This window comes from Myotis nattereri (genome assembly GCF_964212035.1).
Source record: "Myotis nattereri genome assembly, chromosome: 1".
NCBI classification, from domain to species: domain Eukaryota; kingdom Metazoa; phylum Chordata; class Mammalia; order Chiroptera; family Vespertilionidae; genus Myotis; species Myotis nattereri.
Genome location: NC_138075.1, coordinates 47,604,985 through 47,628,204, shown reverse-complemented (window position 1 = coordinate 47,628,204; position 23,220 = coordinate 47,604,985). Strand labels below are relative to the sequence as shown.

The 23,220-nt window shown below is 50.2% G+C and overlaps 3 protein-coding genes across 5 annotated transcripts in view; 1 reads left to right on the top strand and 2 right to left on the bottom strand.

Annotated features, from left to right (window-relative positions):
• Window positions 1–1,959: 1,959 nt before the first annotated feature.
• Window positions 1,960–4,746, top strand: SNX22 (sorting nexin 22; the record flags this gene model as incomplete). 2 transcript variants are annotated; one of them, XM_081111385.1, is made up of 6 exons in its annotated part: window positions 1,960–2,034; window positions 2,375–2,458; window positions 2,846–2,950; window positions 3,408–3,502; window positions 4,204–4,271; window positions 4,625–4,746. In XM_081111385.1, 6 exons carry the CDS (start codon window positions 1,960–1,962, stop codon window positions 4,744–4,746), a joined length of 549 nt encoding a protein of 182 aa, XP_080967511.1. The 2 variants fall into 2 exon arrangements, with proteins under 2 accessions (XP_080967511.1, XP_080967512.1); XM_081111386.1 differs by lacking the exon at window positions 2,846–2,950.
• Window positions 4,747–5,203: 457 nt separating this feature from the next.
• On the bottom strand, window positions 5,204–12,576 carry PPIB (peptidylprolyl isomerase B). The gene is made up of 5 exons (XM_081093804.1): window positions 11,706–12,576; window positions 10,928–11,041; window positions 9,909–10,002; window positions 6,111–6,295; window positions 5,204–5,536 (listed from the first exon to the last, which is right to left on the bottom strand). Exons 1-5 carry the CDS (start codon window positions 11,838–11,840, stop codon window positions 5,414–5,416), a joined length of 651 nt encoding a protein of 216 aa, XP_080949930.1. The 5' UTR covers window positions 11,841–12,576; the 3' UTR covers window positions 5,204–5,413.
• A 6,982-nt stretch (window positions 12,577–19,558) lies between these two features.
• CSNK1G1 (casein kinase 1 gamma 1) overlaps window positions 19,559–23,220 on the bottom strand; it is a 148,072-nt gene continuing 144,410 nt past the window's right edge. For both annotated transcript variants that reach the window (XM_081094358.1, XM_081094359.1), the window contains one exon: window positions 19,559–20,921. In XM_081094358.1, the coding sequence (XP_080950484.1) occupies window positions 20,867–20,921 (55 nt within the window). In that variant the 3' untranslated portion in view covers window positions 19,559–20,866. The remainder of the gene's footprint in view (window positions 20,922–23,220) is intronic.

Genomic DNA, 23,220 nt, shown 5'->3' with positions numbered 1-23,220 from the left:
CGGCCCAGGCTCTCCTGTTGCTTCCTCTAGGTCCTTCCTTGTTTTACTGTCCTAAGTACATTTTTGCTGTGGTCAATACATTCTTGTTTGCTTTTCTACATGTTGTCTATTGATTGAAATCTTTCCTTCAAGAAAACAAGAACTGCCCTAACCGGTGTGGCTCAGTGGATAGAGCGTCGGCCTGCGGACTGAAAGGTCCCAGGTTCGATTCCGGCCAAGGGCTGCGGGCACATCTCTAGTAGGAGGTGTGCAGGAGGCAGCTGATCGATGTTTCTCTCTCATAGATGTTTCTAACTCTATCCCTCTCCCTTCCTCTCTGTAAAAAATCAATAAAATATATTTTTTTTTAAAAAGAAAACAAGAACTAAGGTCTCCTGGTCTCCTGGTAACACCTGAATGACGGGGCCCTGGAGTGTAAGGGGGGAAATGAAACCCAGCACTTCTCCTCCTATGGGGCTGTTTCCCTCCCTGGGAGTTTCAGCTTCCTGATTCTAGGGCCCTTGTGAGGACGGAATCTGGGGGAAGAAAGTGTGGCACATAGTATTGGGGAGGCTTGCTTTTCCCATTTTGGGGCCTCTGTGGGGGCAGAGCTGGGAATGGAGAGTTTCTGCTCCAGCTCAGAAGCACCTCTGTACTAGCGGGGGATGGAGTGAGCCAGTGGCTCCCCAACCTCGCTCCCTAAGATAGGCGTGCTGCTTCCTCCTTCCCACCACAGGCCTCCTGCTAGGTATGAACTCTCTCAGGAGGGGCCATCCCTGCCTCCACCACCCACCCAGGCCTTTGTATGGGGCGTCAGTGGAGTGGACTCTGCTGAATGGAACAGCTCCCTTGTGGGTGGGCGGCGGGGGGGGGCGGGGGGGGGCGCTAGAGATAGGAGCAGAGATCCTTGTATCACAGGGGGTGAGAGAGTTATGGATTAGGTCCTGCCACATACCCAGGAAGACCCTGCCCAGAGCAGTGGGAACAGCAGCCTAGGCCACCCATCTTTCCAGAGTCCCTCTTCCCCACCTACTGCCCTGTACTCCAACCACCAAATATGCCTCCAGGACAAGCCCACAGGCTGCCGTTTTTTCAACACTTACTCTGCTGATGGCTTCACAGGGATCATATCACTCAGTTTTCATACACTATCCCAGGAGAGGCATATTATCCTAATTTTGCAGATGAGCACAGGGCTACACATTTTGGGAAATCCAAGCTGACCCCCAAAGCAGAGTCTAAGACCTTAAACTGCCTCTTCCTGGCAAACTGGGCCTGAAGCAAAATGAATGGAATTAAAACATAAAAACAAACAAACTCAAAACCACTAATGAATGAAGGGGCTTGTGGATGCTGGGGGAGGGGCCCATCAAAACCAGATGGGGGTTTTGTCCCATAGCATCCTCCAGAGGTGGCAGGTGAGAGCTCTTCTCAGGGCGCATTCAAGAAGCAACCCATGAATGCATAAATCAGTGGAACAACAAATCGATGTCTCTTTCTCTCTAAAAATCAATCCACTTAAAAAACAAAACAAAACAATCCAGATGGGGTCCAAGCCTTGCCCAGGCGCGACCACTCTCACAGGGGCCAAGTTGAAGGTGGGGGGAAGGGGTTGGGGGCAGCCTGAGATGGGTGTGAGGAACACAAGGAATGTCCCTGTTGGCCCCCAAGGTAGGCGCCCGGCTCCCTCCGTGCCCAGTGCCCCCAGGTTCTAGTCTTTAGTAAGGTGTTCAACAAAGACCAGGTGAAATGTTGGCTCACCGCAGGGCTCTGGGGGCGGTTCTCTGCTCCCGCCACGCTGCTCGTCTCCTAATCAGTCCCTCGCAAGACCCGGCGGAGCGAGGATACGCCCGGGGCGGGGCCACGTGGGGCGGGCCGAGGGCCGAAGGGCGGGGCCGGCCCCGCTGGGGTCTCTGCTGCGCCCGCAAAACTCCGGCTCCGAGCTCCGCGCGAGCAGGGCGGAGAGAGGCTGGGGCGCGGATGCTGGAAGTTCACATTCCGTCCGTGGGCCCTGAGGCCGAGGCGCCCAGGCAGAGCCCAGAGAAAAGCCACATGGTGAGTGGGAGCAATGGACTGGAAGGAGCGCGGGGACCCGCCGGTGCCGAGCGCAATGGGGATGCCGCGCGCAATGGGGACCCCGCGCCCCGGACTGCGAGGTCCTAGAGCGGCCGACGGCCACGGGGCGCTTGGATTTGCCAGCCCTGCGGACGGCGGTCCGGACTCACGAGGAGCGGAGGGCAGGTCCTCGCCCCTTCCCCCGAGAGTGTGGGGAACGTGGGGGGGGTCCCCGGGGAGCGGCGGCTCTCCAAGGCCGCTTTGTGCCTTTAGGCGCGGAGGGTGGGCGGCCGTCCGGCGCGGGGCCTCACGCCCCCGCCTGCTCGCTCCCGCCCCGCAGGTGTTCCGAGTGGAAGTGCGGTACCGCGGGCGCAGACACACCGTGCCGAGGCGCTACAGCGAGTTCCACGCGCTGCACAAGCGGGTGAGGCGGCGCCGCCGACCCACAGACCCCTGTGGGCTCCTGCCCAGCCAGGGAGGCGGGCGTCCGAGCTGCGGTCCCCGCCTCTGCCGCCGTTGTTACCACCCCGGTCCCCGAGGGCTCAGGTCCTGGGCGCTGGCCTCCCCGCGGGCTGCGGACCGACCAGAGGGGCAGGTCTCAGCCGGGACTGTCCTGCCCCTGCGCCCACCCTCGGGCGTCCGCGGCTGTGGGTCCTCTCTCGCCCCTGCCCCAATCACATTCACCCGTGTCCATCCTAGGGCAGAGCCTGAAGTTTTGGGGATACGGAGGGGGTGGGAAGCTGGGGGGGGGGGGCTTTTGCTAGGGAGAAGTGAGCTTAAGGGCTCAGTGGGGACTCTGATCGCACCGCAGATGAAGAAACTGTACAAGGTGCCCGAATTCCCCTCGAAACGCCTGCCCCACTGGAGGACCAGAGGATTGGAGCAGCGGCGGCAGGGCTTGGAGGCCTATATCCAGGTGGGCATGGGTCTCACTGTTGCCCCCAGCCTGCTGGACTAGAGGTGTGACCCCGAGACGTGTGAGGGCATGGGGTGCGGGGGAACGCACGTCTTGGGCATGATTTTTTCTATCCCAAACCTCAATTTCTTGAGCACTAATTTCAGAATGAAAATTAATTGAATTCAGTTGAATTTGGACTTTCATTGAACTGGCGTCACCTGCTGCTAGTTCCTTTCCCCTCCCGGGGGAGGTCCTGCACTGCCCTCCTGAGGAGGATGTGGGCCTTTCCCTCCTCCCCGCACAGGGATGCGATTCCAGGCCAGGGAGGCTCGTGGGCACAGACCTGTGGAGTCACCCAGGGCGTGTTGGGAAGGGCCCGAGCTGTCTTGAACTTTGGGATCATTTTGGCAGGACTCCTGTGCCGTCAGTTTGCACTGGGCTGTGTCTGACGGGTGTCCCGTGTGCTCCTCTCCAGGGCATCTTGTACCTGAACCGGGATGTGCCCAAGGAGCTGCTGGAGTTCCTGAGTCTTCGGCACTTCCCCACAGACCCCAAGGCCAGCAGCTGGGGGTGAGTGAGGCCTCCAGGGGCCTGTTGGCATGAGAGGCCCCAGTGTGTTTGAGGGGGGGGGGGGGCTCTGCAGCAAGCAGGGGAAGCCTTCCGGGGCCGGGGCCTGTTCTCTCTCACATCTGCCAGGGGTGAGACATGACCACCTTCATCTGTCAGCTCTCTTGACCCTGGCAGGGGGCCGTTTTCTTGCCTTGACTGTAACTGAAGCTGCGACTGATCAGTCCGCAGGCGGACACTCTATCCACGGAGCCAAACCGGCCAGGACAAGGGGCCATTTTCTGTACAGCCTTGGTTACCCACCGGAACTGGGCTTGTTACAAATAGAAGCAGTGGCCCCCTGGGAGGTGCAGCTCTGGCCTTCCGTTGCTTTGCTCCACCCCTTCCTCATGCTCCCCTGAGCTCCCCAGGCAGTTCACTCTCTTTTCAGAGCCCTGGGGGAGTTCCTGCCTAGGACAGCAGGCAAGTTAAAGACTCTTTCTGCACCCGCTGCCCCCTGGCGGCCATGGCCGTGAGGCTGGTCTGTGGCCCCGGGCTTGCCTTGCCTGTCCTGCTGGCCCAGGTTTTCCTGTGGGCGCTCCTGACACCACTGCCCACTCACCTTTTTCCTTGTGGATTGTTAGTTATCTCAATTCCCAGTCTTCACCTGATAGGAGATTTTGCCCCACCTCACTCTCCACGCTTAAGACCCTTTCTCTTCCTAGCTCGCAGCTGTACCACAGGCCGGTCATCAGCTTCTGCGTGGACCCCTACATTTGTATCTCATCCCCAGGTGAGGGGGTGCCTCTGACCTATAACCCAGATTGAGGGCGCAGGAATCAGGGTGGGAGTGGGGGTGAGCTTGTCATTTCTCAGCTCCCAGGACCCCTTGCGGACCACGCCTGCCCTGCTGCGCCCTGTGCGCCCCCCCCCCCCCCCCAAGCAGACATGGTGCAGCAGACATGGCTCCCCTGGTCTGCATCCCCATCAGCCTGGCTTATGTGAACAGAATGTGAACTGGGGATGCCCAGGTCTCATTTCAGGTGACCAGCTGTTAACTGCTGCCTTGTCACGGGCTCAGGGAGCTGCAGGCCTGAGGCCATGGCCGTCCCACACCCCCTGTTCCCCTTCCTCCTGTTTTCCCAGAGCCTCTGCCCAACGTGGTGGTGAATGGCGTGCTCCAGGGCTTCTACAGCTTCAGCACCAGCACAGCTGACACCCAGCCAGAGCTTCCCTGTCACCCTGCACCTTTGCCACCAATGCCTTGACCAACCCAGAGGCCTTTGGACCACCTGCCAGGACAGTTACGTGCCTCTGTCCTTGAGCCCTATAGGAGACAGGGGTGGGGTCCCCCTTGGCTTGGACCCAGGACCTACCCACCCCAGGCCCAGAACCCAACTGCACCAGTGGCTGGGGTGATAGACCTGCACTCTGGGTAGGGACAACAGAGGATGAGGATAAAGGGAGAAGTCAGCTGAGGAGGTAGCCTATGAAAAGGTACAGGTGTATTTCTTCACCTTCATGGGGGGAGGGAGGTGGGGACACAGAGGTAGCTGGCAGTTTAGAAGCAAGAAGCAAAAGCTCAACAGTTTGTTGTAGCATCTGGGGAAATGGTTCATTCTGGAGCCCAAGGAGGGGACAAGCAGCCACTGCCTCAGAGTCCCAGGCTGGGCCGTAGACTTGAACGGAGATGCTGCGGGCCCAAGAACCAAGCCCACACACAGGTTATAAAAAACCCACCTTATTTTTTTAATTGGTCAGTGATGGTAGAAGTTTGTTACAAAACTGGGCCTGTGGAATGTGAGGGGGGGGCCGCTCTGTCAGACATCCGCACTAGGGCTGGTGCAGCAGAGCCCTGTGGGGGGCTGTCTTCGCCCCCCAGAGAGGGCAACAGGCCCAAACACAGTCGCTCAAGAGGAAGCTGTCCCTGGGGCCCTACTCCTTGGCAATGGCAAAGGGCTTTTCCACCTCGATCTTGCCACAGTCTGCAATGATCACATCCTTCAGGGGCTTGTCCCGACCATCCGTTTTGGTGCTCTCCACCTTCCGTACTACTTCCTGGGGAGAAAGGGCAGGGGCAGGGGGTCAGGAGATCTGCCACTCAAGGGAGACAGGCCCCAGTGCATGGCCAGGGAGGACTGAGTCTCTCGTGTGACGAACAGACTACAAACCTCAAGGCACCAACATCCTGGAATCCTGGCCAGGTGTCAGCCCAGGACGGGGAGAGCCTAGTTCTGACAAGAGGATGCAGCAATTTGATCCTCTGAAGCAAGACCCAGGTTGAGCGGAGGGTGAGGAGGTGGCTGGGGAGTGGGTACCGAGGACCCTGTACACCTTTGGGTAGTGCCGCCACATCCCACTCTCAGCAATGGTATGGGGAGGTCCCTGCAGTGGTACAACCCCAACAAGGCCTGGCTGGCCTCTGCCTGGGGCCTAGAAGGATTCAGGACTTGGGAGCACAGAGAGGCAGGCTAGTCTTAAATCCCCCCAGGTTTACAGACACGAACACTCGTCTGAATCTGTGGGTTCCCCTGTGGGAAAGGGATAAAATACAGGTTGCCCTGCCCTATTAGGACCTGTTCCTATTCCTGGTGAGGGTTGCCCACATTTAGCCCCCATCTCCAAAACTCACCATGCCCTCTAGAACTTTGCCAAACACCACATGCTTGCCATCCAGCCAGGCTGTCTTGACTGTTGTGATAAAGAACTGGGAGCCATTGGTGTCTTTGCCAGCATTGGCCATGCTCACCCAGCCGGGCCCATAGTGTTTCAGCTTGAAGTTCTCATCAGGGAAGCGTTCACCGTAGATGCTCTTACCTGGGAAGAAAGACAGCAGGTCAGGGAACCTGGGTTGGCACAAACTCGGCAGATCTTTGGGGCCTCAGCCTGTCCAGTGTCAGGCCAGGCTCAAGTGGAGTACAGGGGTACTAAGAGCTGTCTTCTTCCTACCCTCCGGCCTTCGGAGCTAAACCATGCTGACCGACCAAGTGGCCAGGCTGACTCAGGAATAGCTCACATGGATGATTACTCTGAGAATGTAGTTGATGGCTTTTAAATAAGGCACATGTTAACAACGAGCCTTGGCGATGGCCCCAGGCCTGCATGGCAGGATCTGCGTGGAGAGAGACTGCAGGATACGGTGGCAGGAGAGGTAAGAACCCTCAGAAGAGGAATGTCGTGGCTGACTAGCGTTTCTTCCAGAGAGCACAAAAGACTCGGAAGCAGCTGCCATTTGGATTCTGGAAAGTCTAGAGCAGTTGTCGGCAAACTGCAGCTCGCGAGCCACATGCGGCTCTTTGGCCCCTTGAGTGTGGCTCTTCCTAAGCCTTAGGAGTACCCTAATTAAGTTAATAACAATGTACCTACCTATATAGTTTAAAAAATTTGGCTCTCAAAAGAAATTTCAATCGTTGTACTGTTGATATTTGGCTCTGTTGACTAATGGGTTTGCCAATCACTGGTCTAGAGCAAGCATGTCAAACTCAAAGGCTAACAGGGGTCAAATAAGGCTTAAGTTTATGTGGGCCACAAGAAACCAAAAATTTCATTTTTCATAGAAACATGGGTTTATTTTGAAAAGTATAGTAGGAAAAAAAAACGAGCAATGATAAATTTAATGTTTTCTTCCTGACACTTGGCATCTCTTCTCTGCTACTATCTCTCCTACTTTGGGGGAAATCTTGTTCACAGTGATTACTTTCAAAACTGACCCAAGGTAATTCTGTATCTGACAGGAGACTGAAATTTCAGAATTGTAAATAACTGCTCACACCATTATACTGGCTGGGCTGCAAAAATATCCGTTGTGGGCCACACGCGAGTTTGACATGCTTGGTCTAGAGCAGTGATGGCGAACCTATGACACACGTGTCAGAGGTGACACGCGAACTCATTTTATTGGTTGATTTTTCTTTGTTAAATGGCACTTAAATATATAAAATAAATATCAAAAATATAAGTCTTTGTTTTACTATGGTTGCAAATATCAAAAAATTTCTATATGTGACACGGCACCAGAGTTAAGTTAGGGTTTTTCAAAATGCTGACACGCCGAGCTCAAAAGGTTCGCTATCACCATCTAGAGCCTCTTATCGAATGAACAGAAAATAAAAGGTGGCAATGAATATATGTAAGTGTCCATAAGGGGCCAGGAGACAGTTTCAGAGATCCTAAGATATAAGGGAAATACTACCTCTTCTTCCATCTCCTAGAGATTCACACTGTGAACTAGTGAACCAGAGGCCCCAAGAAACCCAGCAATAAAGTAATTTTCATTTTGTTTTACTCAATACTTTTCAAAACCTTTTTTTCCTCTTTAATACAACTATTTTCACCCTGTGGTTCCACAGTATGGAACCAGGTGGGGAAATTTCCTAGACTGATGCTAATCAGGGAGATGCTTCTGATTGTGTGATACAAGCACGGTAAGTTCGCCGTCGACGGGCCCCACGTTTGACATGCTTGGGGAACAGGTTGGAAAAGACTGAAAACCAAGAACTAGACTGGCGGGTGGGGGTGGGCATGTCCCAGCCTGTGCCCCGCTTCTCAGTCCCACACCCACATGAACTGGTCTCTCCCACTGCTGTGCAATGACTCCTGGCTGGGCTGCCAGCTAAAGCCTCCCCATGTGAGAATCCTCTGTAAATCAGGATTGCAATTGCTGCTGCTATCCAGACAATCCACAAATCCACACCCCCCGCTCCAAGCACTTTCCCAAGATACGCGGAGTTCCAAACTTAAAGGGACAGTTCTGCGTGTTAACCTCAACATACTTAGTAATCTCTCCCTCTGGACACCAGTTAATTTATTTGCCAACCTTTCCTCTGCTTACTGTTGTTGTCCCTGCCCCCCCTCCCCATCATTTGTACATTCTTTACTATTCCTGCTGCTCCGGTGGCAAAAACGGCGACTCCTTAGAGTGGTAAGTAACCATGCCAGAGAGCCGTGGCAAGCACTTTATACACAAAAACCTCCTCCTGTGAGGCAGGATCCAATAACCATATTGCAAAGGTGAAGAGATTGAGGTACAGAGAGGTTAAAGGTACCCAAGCTAGGAAGCGGCAGAGCTGCAACTCGAACCAAAGAGGGTCTGGTCCTGGAATCTCTGCCCTTGCCCATGAGGCCATCCTGCCTGGGTTCCAGCCCACATCGCCCCACAGGCACCGCGACACCGGCCCCCTGACCAGCCTGAGTCCTGCTGCCATACTACTTTCCCTCAAACTCCGTTGAGACCATTCCCCCCCCCCCCCCCCCCCACTCAGGTTTTCAGCGGAGCCTCCCGGTAGGACAAAGCTCTGTGCTCTACTTCATTCCCGACCCCACCTTTGGCAAAGTTCCTGCTGCCAAACACAGCGGGGCCCACAACTTAATCGTGCCTCTTCTCTGCCCAGCCAGGACCCTGCTCAAATCTTTCCTCACATTCACAAGGCCATTTCCCGATAACCTTGGCCCCCAGTGACTCCCTCCATGCAGGCCTCGGCACCTGTCAGCACTCCGGCAATGGCTGACGTTACCTACCACGTACTGGGAACTTACACTCAAGATCCCACCCAACCCTCACAGCACCATAACTCTGACCACTCTCACTTTACACAAGAGGAAACTAAAGCTCAGACAACTCACTTGCAAGGTCGAAAGCAAGAAGGTGGCAGACACCGGGCCACACCCCTGTATCTGCCTCCGGGAACACATCACTTTGGACTGTGTCTGCCTGGCCATCTCCACTGCTACCTGCTGCCGGCTATGACTTACATCTTGTCTGTCTGCATGGCTTGCCTGCCCGGCTTTCTCCTAATTATTTCCACTGAGATGATAACTTGAGGACAGAGCCTGAGTCCTAACGGCTGGGTTAGGGCCAGTTTATGAGTGTTCAGGTATTGGAAGTGAAAGGGAATTGCTGCCACGCTGATTTTTGTGTCCTCAGCACCCACCAGAGCCTGGCCCAATAGACACTCATTGATGGGGTGAGCTGCAGATGCAGCCTGAGGGAGGAGCAGGCTATTCACCCAAGAATGGTGAGACCTGTGGGTTAGTCCAGGGTGTCTGTCTGTCCTGTTCACAAGCAACACAGAGAAGAGACCCAGTCAGCTCTTGCCAAATGGTCTCTGGTAGGAGACTGCCAAGAAAAGCAGCTCTGCCCACCCTCGCTGGGGCTCCGGAGGTTGCCCACACTGGCTTTGCATGCCTGACCTGGAATCACCCACTCCTGTGTTTGACTTTTCTCCCCTCCCACCACAAGGTCCTGCGAGAAGTCACCAAGGCTGTAGGCCTAGACCAGCAAGTCTACCTCTTATGTCCACCTGACCCCCCATTACTCCCTCTTCTTTGTACTGGGTGCCCGGTACAGCTGGTCTCCATGCAGGTGACAGGCCTGCCTCCGGAGCTGGGGAAGGAAGGGACCCCAGCCCTCTGCCCACTGGACCCGGGTTACCTCCAGTGCCGTCTCCCCGAGTGAAGTCTCCGCCCTGGATCATGAAGTCCTTGATCACACGATGGAATTTGCTGTCTTTGTAGCCAAATCCTTTCTAGGAAAAGGGATGAGAAGGTGAGGAGGTGGCACGAGGCACCAGGCAGACATGAAACAGACCCTGCAGGAACCCAGCCCACAATGACTCCTGCTCATAGAAGAGACATCACTGCTGGCCAGTCATGGTTCAATGTGCTGCGGAGCCAGCAGTGACCACACGCAGGCTCGGAGCACACAGAGCCAGGAGGGGCCAGCCTGCACTCTTCCGCCTCACACCTTTCCCAGGCTTCATGTAGTTCTGCTTCACACAATGCCTCTGCCATCTCCTTCTTGTTTTTTCCTAATTATAAGAACAGATGCAAGAAAACGGACCCCCAGAAAAGGTTACCTGCTGACCCAATGAAAAGTTGGAATATAAACTTTCTTAAATGGGGCACTCTGGTTTTCTTAAAACCTGGGAAACTCTGGGCCCCTACTCTTAAGAGAAAGCTTGGTGCTGCGGCCACAAACTATAGTTTCCACAGACACCCCTTCTTTGGTTATTGCAATGACTGAGAAATTTTCTCAAAAAGAAAAACCCATGCCCAGCGGGTGTGGCTCTGAGTTTGAGCATCGACCTGCAAACCAGGAGATCACAGTTGGATTCCCAATCAGGGCACATGCCTGGGTTGTGGACTTGATGCCCAGTAGGGGGCATGTAGGAGGCAGGCGAACAACGATGCTCTCTCATCATTGATGTTTCTCTCTCTCCCTCTCCTCTCTGAAATCAATAAAAATGTACTGAAAAATAAAATAAATTTTAAAAACAAAAACCCAGATTTCTGGACTCATTTTTAAAAACTCAAGACATAATACTGGGCTCCCCTTGCCAACACGGCAACAGTTAGTTGGTACTGAGAGCCACGCTCTGCGCTGTTTGCTGCCAGCATTACTTGCCAACTTCAGTCGGTCTGAACCTGACTCCCTCTGCTGTAGCCACTTACCTCTCCCGTAGCTAAGGCCACGAAATTATCCACTGTTTTTGGAACAGTCTTTCCAAAGAGACCTATGACCACCCGGCCGATGTCTTCATCGCCAATCCGCAGGTCGAAGTACACCTGGGGGAAAGAGCCTTTTGCATTTAGCCTGTTTAAAGGGGCCTTGTTAGGGAAGGAAGGGCCCGAGAAGCTACCCTGGGGATGGCAGAGAAAACAGCTTTGTTTTAAAGCAGTGTTTCTGCATCTGCTTTTGGTGGTGACAAAACCCCATGAGAATCTAATGAAAATTCCAGGCGCATTTCCCAGGAAACTCGTTTACACTTTCCTTAGACTACAGGTAACAATCTTCCCAGGCTCTAGTAACATCAGAAAACAAAATACAAAACAACAGCGATAAAAAAAAAAAAAAAAAGCAACACGCGAGTTTAAACTATACTGCTGTGCTTTGTAATTGGTTAAAATTTGACCTAAACAGAGAAAGGATTCACGATTTGACAGCCGTGATCTCTCACCACTTCGCCAGCACCGCGGGGTATTTGCAAATGGACTTCTCAGGGGCTGCGGGTGCGGCCCCAGCTCGGCACCCCCGGGCCAACGCCTGGGTCAGGCCAGGGGGTGGGGGAGGGTCGGGTCTGTCTCTGGTCTGAATGCGGGAGGACCATCCAGGCGTCACCAGGCCACAGCCGGGGGACCAGGCGCTGAGCCTGAGCCCAGGATGCCCAGGCCGACCCCAGGCGGCGGAGGGCGGGCCCCGCCGGGCAGGGCTTGGTAAGGGAAGCCGGACCTTGACGGTGACTTTGGGCCCCTTCTTCTTCTCATCGGCCGTGGAAGGTCCCGGCAACAGAAGGAAGACGACGGAGCCCACGATCAGGGCGGCGACGAAGAGAAGCTTCATGTTCCGCTCCGAGAGGCGTAGCATCCACGGGGAGAAGGGAGCACGGCCGGGCAGCCGAGGGCCGGAAGCAGGTGAGGGATCGGGCGGCGTGGGCCCCGGCGCCTCCACCGAGCGCGGCCGCGGGGGAGGCCGGGGCCTCTGCAGGCCTCCTAGGAGGAGGAGGGCTTCATTTCCCCCCTCCGGATCGGCGCCTGGTAGTAGCTCCCCCTGGGGGCGGGGCCCGGCTCCCGGTGGGGCGGGCGAAGACGCGGGCTCGTGGGTGGCTGCCACGTTACTGCGGCCTCATTGGCTCCCCAGCCCTCTCATGCCCACCTACAGGAAAAGGAGCCGCAGAAGGCGTTGCCCCCTCAAAGAGCGCGGGGATTGGGTTTCTGAAGAAACTACAAAACCCAGCATGCAGAGCGGCATGTCACGCGGCCGGGCCGCTCTGACTTTGCGGAAGTGGAAGTCTTCGGGGTGGGCGTGGATACTTTGTTAGGAAGTGAGTGGACAGGGGCCGGATGCGCTCACAATTGTCCGTATTGGGCCAGTCAACCGCAAAATTGGGTTAGGGTGTGGTAGTTTCCACGTTTGCGCGTACCCGGAGTATGACTTCCACAGCTCCTTGCAAAACTTGCTTCAAAACCCACTTTTGATTTTATCCTGTCACTTTACTACTCACTTTTTTCTCTTCTAATCTTCCTGTGCTTGTTGCTGTATGAGTCAGTGCGCACTCTGTCACATACACTGTGTTTTCTTTTCTTTTTTATGTTAATCCGTATTCGAGGATATTCTTTCCATTGATTTTTAGAAAGAGAGGAGGGCATGCGGGAGAGAGAGAAACATCAAAATGAGACACACACACAACCACTGGTTGCCCACGAGTGGGGCCGGGGATTGAACCTGCAACCGAGGTACGTGTCCTTGACCGGAATTGAACCCGGGGTCCTTCAGTCTGCAAAGCCGAGTCTCTAACCACTGAGCAAACTAACTAGGGCTTTTTTTCTTTTTTAAATATATTTTATTGATTTTTTACAGAGAGGAAGGGAGAGAGATAGATAGTTAGAAACATCGATGAGAGAGAAACATCAATCAGCTGCCTCCTGCACACCCCCTACTGGGGATGTGCCCCGCAACCCAGGTACATGCCCTTGACAGGAACCGAACCCGGGACCTTTCAGTCCGCAGGCCGACGCTCTATCCACCGAGCCAAACCGATTTTGGCCTAGGGCTTTTTTAAAAAGATTTTAAATTGATTTTTAGAGAGAGAAACATCACTGTGAGAGGAATACATGGATCTAGTGTGGTTTTCAGCTTTTTTTTCTTAAAAATATATTTTTATAGATTTCAGAGAGGAAGGGAGGGAAAGATAGGAACATCAATGATGGGAATCAATGATTGGCTGCCTTCTGCACACCCCCCACTGGAGATGGAGCCTGCAACCATGTGCCCTTGACTGGAATTGAACCCGGGACCTTTCAGTCTGCAGGCCCATGCTCTGTCCACTGAGCCAAACCAGCTAGGGCTCAACTTTCTTTACCTATTTTCCCAAGTAACTACATTTATTTTGTGAGCAACGATTATGTTGCACTTATTTTGTGTATACTGTAGCTCCCCAAACCTGCTTCAGGGCTGTACTCAACAAGTAATGGTTGAGATAGTGTCACATTAGCACCCAGTTGGGAAATATACAAGCCAAGGCCTGAGTTTTAGTCTCCCTCTTTGAGAAACCTTCAGAAACCTCAGGGATGGTTGTTGGATGCCTTCCCATCCCTAGTTCAGGTATTCACACTCACTTGGTGTTCAGTCTACAACATACGTACTTCAGTACCATAAATTTTACACACCAAAGTACATCTTTCCAAAACGTGCACCTATGATATTATTAAACATCTTTAAAACTAATTTTCAAAGATTAATTATAAAAATTCCTGGTCTTCACAGCCCAGATTGTAGGTAGGCATGACTGTTTCCATAGCTAAACTCTGCAGTTGGGTCTCTATGAGGTGCTGACCTCAGTTTCAGGTTCGGCATGGCCGCTGGCATAAGTTTAACTTGTCCTTCCTTACACTGGCTGCAGAGCTTCAACAGACAAATCTCACATAAACACAAAAACATTTGCTATTTTCTAATCTTCACACCTTAATCCAGACCACCTCAATCTAGATAAAATCATTGCACTGACCAAGATGACCTTCTAAACTCCCTTCCCCTTAATTCTGTGGGAATTAATTTTCCATACTCATAGATCTTACGCTGCTACCGAAGCCACTGAGAAAAATGTTCATCAAACTATATTTTCAAAGTAGCCTTCTCAACATGAAGAGAAATGCTAAAATGGCATAAAAACAGCCTTCTCCCCCCACCTTTCCCACCACCTTTGAAAGAAAAAAATAAGCTTGGTGGATATAATAGTCTCAATGTGAAGTTTTTCTCTCATAAAGATCTTAAATTTTTTTTCTGTTTTTACTTGCCTGCCAGTGGAAAGAAAACAAAACAAATCCTTACATAGTAATTGAATAGTGAAAAGAAACGAAGAAAAAAACGACAGAAAAATTGCAACCAATCATGCCCAGATTGGCAGTTGTTTTTGTGGCCAATATATGCCCTTGTGAGTTTATATTGCATATCCCAGTTATACCTTCTGTCTGTATAGATGTTCCTCATTAGTGGAGCAGAATTATAAAGCTCTATTCAAAGCTGTTCCAGAGAGCAGATCCTAACTTCCTGGTGTTCCACCACCTAAGAACCACAGGAATATTGGAACTAGTATGTCAATGGTGAATGTCCAAATTCTGCCAGGATTATTTATATAGTTTAGATTTTTAATTGATTTTTAGAGAGGAAGGGAGAGGGAAAGGGAAACAATATATCACATCCATCGGCTGCCTCCTGCACACCCTCTACTGGGGATGGAGCCCGAAACCCCAGACATGTGCTCTTGACTGGAAATTGAACCTGGGACCCTTCAGTCCACAGGCCGACACTCTATCCACTGAGCCAAACCATCTAGGGCAGGCATATTCATTTTTAAAGTGACCCAGAAGAGAAGGCAATGTTTAGCCCAAATGAATGAAGACTGTCAAAGTATCAGACATTATTTTCATTCACTGGAGGCTTGAATCCTATCAAAGTTAGGCGTAGCCAGACTCTTAAGTTACAAGTGAGCCAGGGGAGATAAAAACTAGACAAATCAACCAACCAAACAAAATTAGCCAAGAAAGGTAAGACATTTTATTTTACATACAAAAAGGGTGCAAACTGAGTCCTTTCCTCCCCAAACTGGGGAGGAGGTATACTTAAAGATCACATTTGTGTTTTCCATGGTGCCCTAGGAAATGGGCTACTCTGAGATAACTTATCAAGACCCATTTTCCCATTTTCTCCAAAGAAGGCTAGTTCCTCTGCAGAGGAATTTTTCCTAATGATGTTACAAATTTCTCTCCTGGAGGAATAATTTCAAATACACTTGAAATTGACATTCATGTTTAAAAATACTACAAGTTTCATTTTCACAGCTGAGCTTTGTGACCAGTGCCAGGGTTTATGAAACATTACACATCTAAAACAACAGGTAAAAAAAAAAAAAAAAAAGAAAAAGAAAAAGAAAAAGGCATTTAACAATGATTAGACACATCCACACATCAATTAAAACTGATTTCTACAACTGATTTATACATTATCTAGTCTCAAAAAATTGCAATCAACATCCCAATATCTTTTTAAAAGTACAATGGGCAAAGATGAGTGAAACAAACAATAATATAATAAATTAGAGCATGTAATATATCCAATGGGCATTGATGAATCAACATTATTTTCCATTGGGGGGGGACACACACTTCTATTTTTGGTTTCTATCTCTATCTTTTCTGCTGTTTATTATTTATTCTTCTGCTTGATAAATGGGACTCATTCCCAGAACCAACTTGCTGTGACACTAATTTGAGAAGCTCACTTGTTACTTGTTTACTTCCTAGAATATTCAGGAACACATGATCCCTGTAGCCTGGGCTGAGTTTTTATGGAAGTGAAATACACACAAATGAGCACACAGACACAAGCATACAAATGCAACCACACACAACCATCCGTAAATATATTTCCCCCAAAGAAATGGCTCATCTTTCCTGAGACATTCCTAGCGAATTGATAAGCCTCTTAAAAAAGCTTTCGGCACAAGGGCTGGCCTGGGATTTGGTCTGGAACTCGTGAAGAGGAACACTGAAGAGGCCTCAGCTGCCCTGAAAGAGGGGAGTGTGGGGAAGGGGCACCCAGGACAGCCGTCCTCTCGTGTGTTCCTGGGATGTCTGCATTGCACCCCCTTTACTACCACGAACAGCCCTCTGAGCTGAGACTCTGAAGGTGGTGATGGCACTGGAAAGATGACTGTGAGAAGTAAAGAAGGAAATAAAATAAATTGTCCACCAAACTGTGGTTTCTGAATAACATCAAGTTTGGTAATCACACTAGAAATATATGGAGTACACATTCATTTTCTCCTTTGTAAGTTGATCTACAAATACTGGAGTGGACTTCCTGGTTGCTTTTTGAGGAAATACGTCAACTACTACTGTCTACATCCAGGGAATCTACTTACTATTTTGAATACAATGAAGAAACCTACTCTTTTTCACTTAGTCACCTGCAAAAGGAGTTAAGGGAAAACATGTTAAGACCGCTTGATTGATGAGACTTCCAAGATTTGTGGCTAAAAAATTGCTCAAAACTCTGCAAGCCCTCAGAAGGGCCAAGGTTTCCTCATATTCATATACAACACCCCCACCAAAAAAATAAAAAAGTCCCACAAGAAAACAAAACCATAGAAATCCCATTTTGATTCCTACCAATCCACTATGGGGAAGACTGAGAATCACTGTCCATCAACCTCTAGAAGGGACTTGCCTGGAGCCCTGGTGTCGGCAAAAGCAAGAACCCCAGAGACAAGTGCCTGTTATTTACATGGCCAGTGCAGATGGTGTGCCTAGTTATCCTGGCTCCCTAAGGGTTTCTAGAACTTGCCCACCTTGGGATAATGGCAGGGATGGTGGCAGTGACCTGGCGAAAGCAATGTTGGCTATGGCGCTGCAAGCTTCCACCCAGGCTGAGACACTCTAGCCCTACCGTGGTAGCTCTGACACTGGAGGTAACGCCAGGGCAACTCACTGGGAACGGAACGCGGGCTTAAATATGAATATGGAAGAGGTGTCTGGGATACAAGAGGCATGTGGGCGGAGGAGAGTTGCATCAGAAGAATGATTAAGTTCTTTTGAGAAGATGCTGCCATGGAAGTACTTATTTTTGAAAAATGCATGCTCACTGGTAGGGGTACAGAGTTATGTCTTTTGCATAAAAAGTTAAGGCTATGATCCGTAGTAACCACTCTGACATAACATCACCATCACTGCCTATTTCTAACATTGAAAGTGATTACTAACACTGAGAATCGACACGGAACATGTACTACCAGTGTACATTTCCAGTGCAGAGACAGAAGTTTAGAGGCAGTGGACACCTCTTCTGGCTAATGGTAGGGGCTGTTTCTATGTAGTCGGAGTTCACTGAGAATTAACAGGCATTCATCACTTCTACAGCAAACCCCAGGATCCTGCTGTCTCCTATTGCCCCTGCATTCCAAAGTAAAATGGAGCTTTAATTGGAGCCCAACCTAGTCACCTGACTTGTACCTCTCTAGATCCTGTTCACTCCTAGACAGACCCAAAATAGCAGGAGAGTGTTAATGAAGGCCGTCCTGAAAGCACACTGCTGCTGGTACACTCTGCCCACCCCTGCAGAGCTGTCTGGAGTGAGATCACTGGGAAACACCAAGGTGTGTTGAATAAGTGATTAACCCTTACATACTTAGACTTCGCAGACACAAGTCATGCTCTGGTCACAAAAAGGGAAGGACCCTTTTTGCCTGTCCTGCTAGCCTCAATCTGCTCAGGATGCAATGCCTGAAGGCATGCAGGGCTTAGGAGAACTCCCAATGGTATAATATGATGGATTTTGTAATAACAGATGCTGTTAGTACTTAATGCTAACTCAGAAACAATCGCATCAATTCCAAAGGAATTGGCACCATGGCTGTGAAATGAAGAAATCTCAACTACAGAGCAAGTGGATTTGGGTAGGTGGTGGGCGCATGGAGTGCCCAACCCCAAGGACCTGGCTGAAGCATACAGCTAAGCAACTATAGCAACAGAGCGAAGGAGGGGGCCCTAATGTGCTGTTGGGGATAGAACTGATGGCTAAAAGGTACTCATCTAAAAAATTTTTGAAAGAAAGTCACAATTTCTCAGGGGTGTGGGACTGCCTTGCTATGCCAATGGTCCTGGATCACCATTGCCCTGCATGCCAGAGGGGCCTTCATCTTTGTTATGGAAATCAAATATCTAGCAAGGGATTTGTGGAGGGCAGAGTGAAAACAATGCATTAGGAAGGACCCCCGCACCCCAACTGCTCAGATTCAACACCTCAAGAGCTAGCCTTAAAAAAAAATTAAGACCAAGAAAGTCACAAACCCAGCTGCAAGGGGGCTTGCCCTACAGCCAAGCTGGTCACTGCCTTTGCTTTTTTTGTGGAAGCAGGGGGTGGGGAGGCACTTAGTAGGGTATGGAGTGCCAAGAGGCTCTAGGCTCTGCCACCCTTTCCCCTTGCCCTCCCTTAAGAGGCAAGGCTTTTTCTATACAGGTATGAGGAAGTTTCTATATAGAAAGTTAGAGTTGCCCAAATACCAACTGAGAAACTATGTAAGTTTCAGTGATTACACCTTAACCACTAGATAATGTCAAGGAAACAAACCCCAGTATTTGAAATCCTTGTGGGGAAAGGGTGTGGTTCTCTCTCTCCCAGCCACTCTTTTGTATACAGGGAAAATTCTTTTAAAGAAATGGAAAATTACAATCTTTATATAAGCTAAGCAGGTTTGAAGCCAGGGGAATGATATTTCCTGGCGAGGCCTGATGGAACAGAGGAAGCCTAGTAACTCTGTTCCATGCTGCTACTATTTCTGTTCCATTCATCAAGGGACTGGTCAGGAAATGCCAACTACCAGAAAGTATCCCCACACCCTCCAGTCCAAAAGACAGCCCTACACCTCAAGTCAGGGGCTATGATTTCTGTTCCCAAAACCACCAGAATAAGTCATCAGCCACTGTCCTCCATGCTTAGCTCTCTACTCCCAAACAGACGACCTCGTTCCCTGATGTAAACAATCTCTTCTCCTCTGACATCTGGGACAAGAGGTCACTGTTTGGGTAAGCTGCTGAACTCAAATGAAAACTGAGCATGAAAAGATGAACTCTGTACATTAATACTTTTTTAAAGCAATGAATGAGGAACCAAGACTCTTCATGGCAGTATGTCATGTGACTACACGATGTGGGGGGTGGGGGTGGCGGAGAGCATACTGGGGAGAACACGCTCTAGATGCAAGGCCACCTTATTTGGAAGGAGTCTATGTCTAATTGAGAAGATAATTTCAGAGCTTTCATTTCAGTCTCCTTTCCCCTGGAATTCTCCAGCACCAATTAATCTCCCCCTCCTGCTACTCCAGCCCCATGTACTGAGTCCTAAGCCTGCTGCTGTGGACCTGCTAGAAAATCTGCAGGTGCTTGGTTTCTGATAAGGCAGGCCAGCCCAAATGTCTGACTCAATTACTGGGGCAGACAGTACATACCAATTTTATTTCCTGGCCCTATGATGCCAAATCCTGAGTTTCCTTTGGCAGTTGGAAGGCAGATTCATTTTCCTCTCTTTTTGTCCACTAGTGGTAATATGGTGGTAGCTGTTTCATCACTAATTTTGTTCCCCAAAATTGATAAGGAAGTTACATGGCTATCTAGTTGGAAGTCCCTGGCAGTGGAGGAAACAGATGTTTCAGTTTGTTTTTAAAATTATCTCCTTCTCTGGGATGAAATATCTCCTGGTCATAGTCTGGCTTGGCTGGCTCATCCCATGTGCCGTAGAGGTTAGGTTGTCCAAACTGCAGGCTGATAAGGTCAAGAGGCTCTGGTAGGACATTCTTCAGTAGCTGAGAAGATGAATGAAAATTCAAGTATGTTTTCTTGCCAACCTGAGTGTTTACTCAGAATGACATAGAGTTTGGCTTCTTCTCTTCTGGGTGCTGCTGACCCAACTCTTTCCATTGAGATGTCCTCTGGACCCATGTTCTTCCTGAATGGCTTGGCTGGCCCCATCCCCCTCAAAACAGAAAAAAAGTAAAACTCCCAATATATCCAGACACAATATGCATCTGCCATTTTTTTTGTTAAAAAAAAAAACAACCAACAAAAACACAAAAAACCCAATAAACTAAAAGTGCAATAAAGTCAGTTTTTTTCCTTTGCTCAGAACAATTTGCATTGTTCTACTACTGACTGGAGAATAGAGTTCACACTTGTCAAGAAAGCTAAGAACGCGAACACATGGGGACAGTAGACTGCAGATTTCTCACAGCTTGTGTCCTACAGTGTAACCTCACAAGAGGGAGGGAGGGAGTAAACTGTACCCATGGCCAGCTGAGGATGGAGGCTGGGCAGGCACAGAGGAAGAGGGAGCCAGATATCCCTGGAAGGTGGAGAAGGTTCTTCTCCAGCTCAGGCCTGCCATCTTCCTCCTACCTCCTTGGCCGCAAGCCCAGCCTCTAGAGTTCCTTCGGCAGACAAAGCCTTCAACTCACTAGCTTTAGTGCTGGAGAAGGTTGAGGGCGGGGCAAGGACCGGGAGTAGACTAAGGGGCGGAAGAGAATAGTAGTCCTTGAGTTTTTGTGAATGACACCTTCACTGTAAACAATAGGAAGGAGAGTCAACCAAGTGGCCCCGAGGGCAAGCAGTGGAGGAGCAGCAGCTCTGGGACCTGCTCAGAGCCTCAGACAGGTGGGGACAGCCACTGACCCACTGGGCCCTGGCTGCCCACACTGGCTCCTTCTGGGGGCATCTCTTTTCTTCTTTTTGGTTTGGATCTCCACCCTCCCCTGCAGAGGAGTCCTTTCCAATGAGAAATGGCAGGAGCTGCAGGTGCAATCGAGTCAGAGTCCCCAGGACCTGAGGACTCCTGGGAGGCACTGGTCACTTATGGCGCTGAGCAGTCTTCTTCCTTTTCCTCTTAAAGAAACAGCAGCACCTGGGGCACAAGGAACATTGCAAGTCAGTGTGAGAGGCTGCAGCTTCCAAGAGCCTCTGCTTTCTGCAGGGAGTGGAAGTCTCCCCCTGGCACCACCCACAGGGCCACCCACCATCTACAGTGCACATCCTAGAGGCAGTAGGCAGTGTCTGCCAGGAAAGCCAAGGCAAGTAGCTGCTTTATTTCAATCTGCAGCTACCAAAACGCCACAGGCTAGGCATGGCCAAAACAAGCATTTTTGGAAAAAGGACACCCAACCCAGATGCCTCATCTTTCTGGAAAACCAAGGCTGGGGGTCTCAGGGCTGCATAAAAATAGGCTGCACTGTCTGCCCCTTGATATAGAGCACAAAATTATTTAATGCAACTACAGTGGTCAGTAGGTATGGAGGCTAAACCAAGGCAAACAAAAAACAAACCCCATGAAAGTATGATGTTTGGAACTCTAGGAGGATCTTGCAATGTTACCAATGAAGGAATAAGGATTCTCTATTCCCATCCCGGCTCCCACCCAGCTACTTGGAGTAGGCAGGAGAAGCCCTGATTCTAATAATGAATGGGAGCCCAGATATCCTGACTGGAATTAGCATAGCGCACTCTTCATTTGGAGAAGATCAATGCCACAGACCAGGAGCTGATCATCAGGGGGCATCTGGTGGGAGGTCTTCAACTTAGCTTCCAGACAATGCTGCTGCTGTGCCAGAGTGGGTTACAGGACCGACCCTGTTTAGGGTGGTGGCTGGGCCTGCTCCTTCACGAGCCCTCCAAGTGCTGCCTCCTGGGCAACAGCCGTAGCCCTGGCACATCTCTAAGCGTGAGTATCCTTTCCTTACTCCTGCCTTTGGAATAGGAAGCACCTCTTGTTCAGACAGTGACTAATCCAGAAGGGAGTGATGAGGGCTGTGGCATGGCTGGTGCAAAATAGGTCTTTTCTAGGACGCTGACACATGGGAAATGAGAAGGTGGTGAATGAGTCAAAGATGCCTGCTGATGGTGGAGAGTAACTTTGGAAGTATAATTCAGATTTGCTGGACCCCTGAAAGAAAAGCTTTTCTGAGAAAACTGTCTTTGAGTTGCTTGCCTATCCTTCCAGGCTTAATGCCAGGAATTCTACCTAATAAAGAGGGAATATGCTAATTGACCCCCATGCCATCACAAAGATGGCAGCACACACAGCCACAAGATGGCGGCGCCCAGTCCCCTCAGCCCCCCAGCCACCTAGGGCCAGCCCGAGGCGCAGGTAACCAGGGCCGGCCAAGGCTTGCACTGCCGGCAGTGGCAGCAGCAGAGGTGTGATGGGGCATTGCCTTCCCCTGATCACTGGGTCACCTCCTGCCCCTGAGGGTTCTGGGACTGTGAGAGGGGGCAGGCCAGGCTGAGGGACTCCCCCCCCCCCCCTCCAGTGCATGAATTTTCATGCACCGGGCCTCTAGTATTCATATAAAAATAAAGAACTGTTGCTTACTTCCTAAACCCCCAGTTCACCACTTTAGCTAAGATTCTCTCCTTTTCAGCCAGACCCCTTCGTAATTTCCTATACCCATTGGATTAGTTATTAAAAAGTCGAACATTTCTTAGAATGTTAAAATAGACATTTATACAGACAATAATGGGTTTTATATCTGAATGAATCAAACATGGATTTTGGAAATAAGAGCACCTCAAGAGGGTCTTAAGATTTTTTAAGAGTATTAATGTCATTTGTAAAGTACTATTAACAGGTATGAATACAGTTACTAAACAAAGTGTCATGTGTATTTGAAGACTGAATACATTCTTTTAAATAAAAATGAGCAACACTTTTTATTGTTTAAAACAGTCCTTGCCCTAACCGGTTTGGCTCAGTGGATAGAGCGTCAGCCTGCGGACTGAAGGGTCCCAGGTTCGATTCCAGTCAAGGGCATGTACCTTGGTTGCGGGCACATCCCCAGTAGGGGGTGTGCAGGAGGCAGCTGATTGATGTTTCTCTCTCATCGATATTTCTAACTCTCTATCTCTCTCCCTTCCTCTCTGTAAAAAATCAATAAAATATATTTAAAAAAAATAAAAAAATAAAAAATAAAACAGTCCTTGCCCTAACCGGTTTGGCTCAGTGGATAGAGCGTCAGCCTGCGGACTGAAGGGTCCCAGGTTCGATTCCAGTCAAGGGCATGTACCTTGGTTGCGGGCACATCCCCAGCAGGGGGTGTGCAGGAAGCAGCTGATTGATGTTTCTCTCTCATCGATGTTTCTAACTCTCTATCCCTCTCCCTTCCTCTCTGTAGAAATCAATAAAATATATTTTTAAAAACAAACAAAAA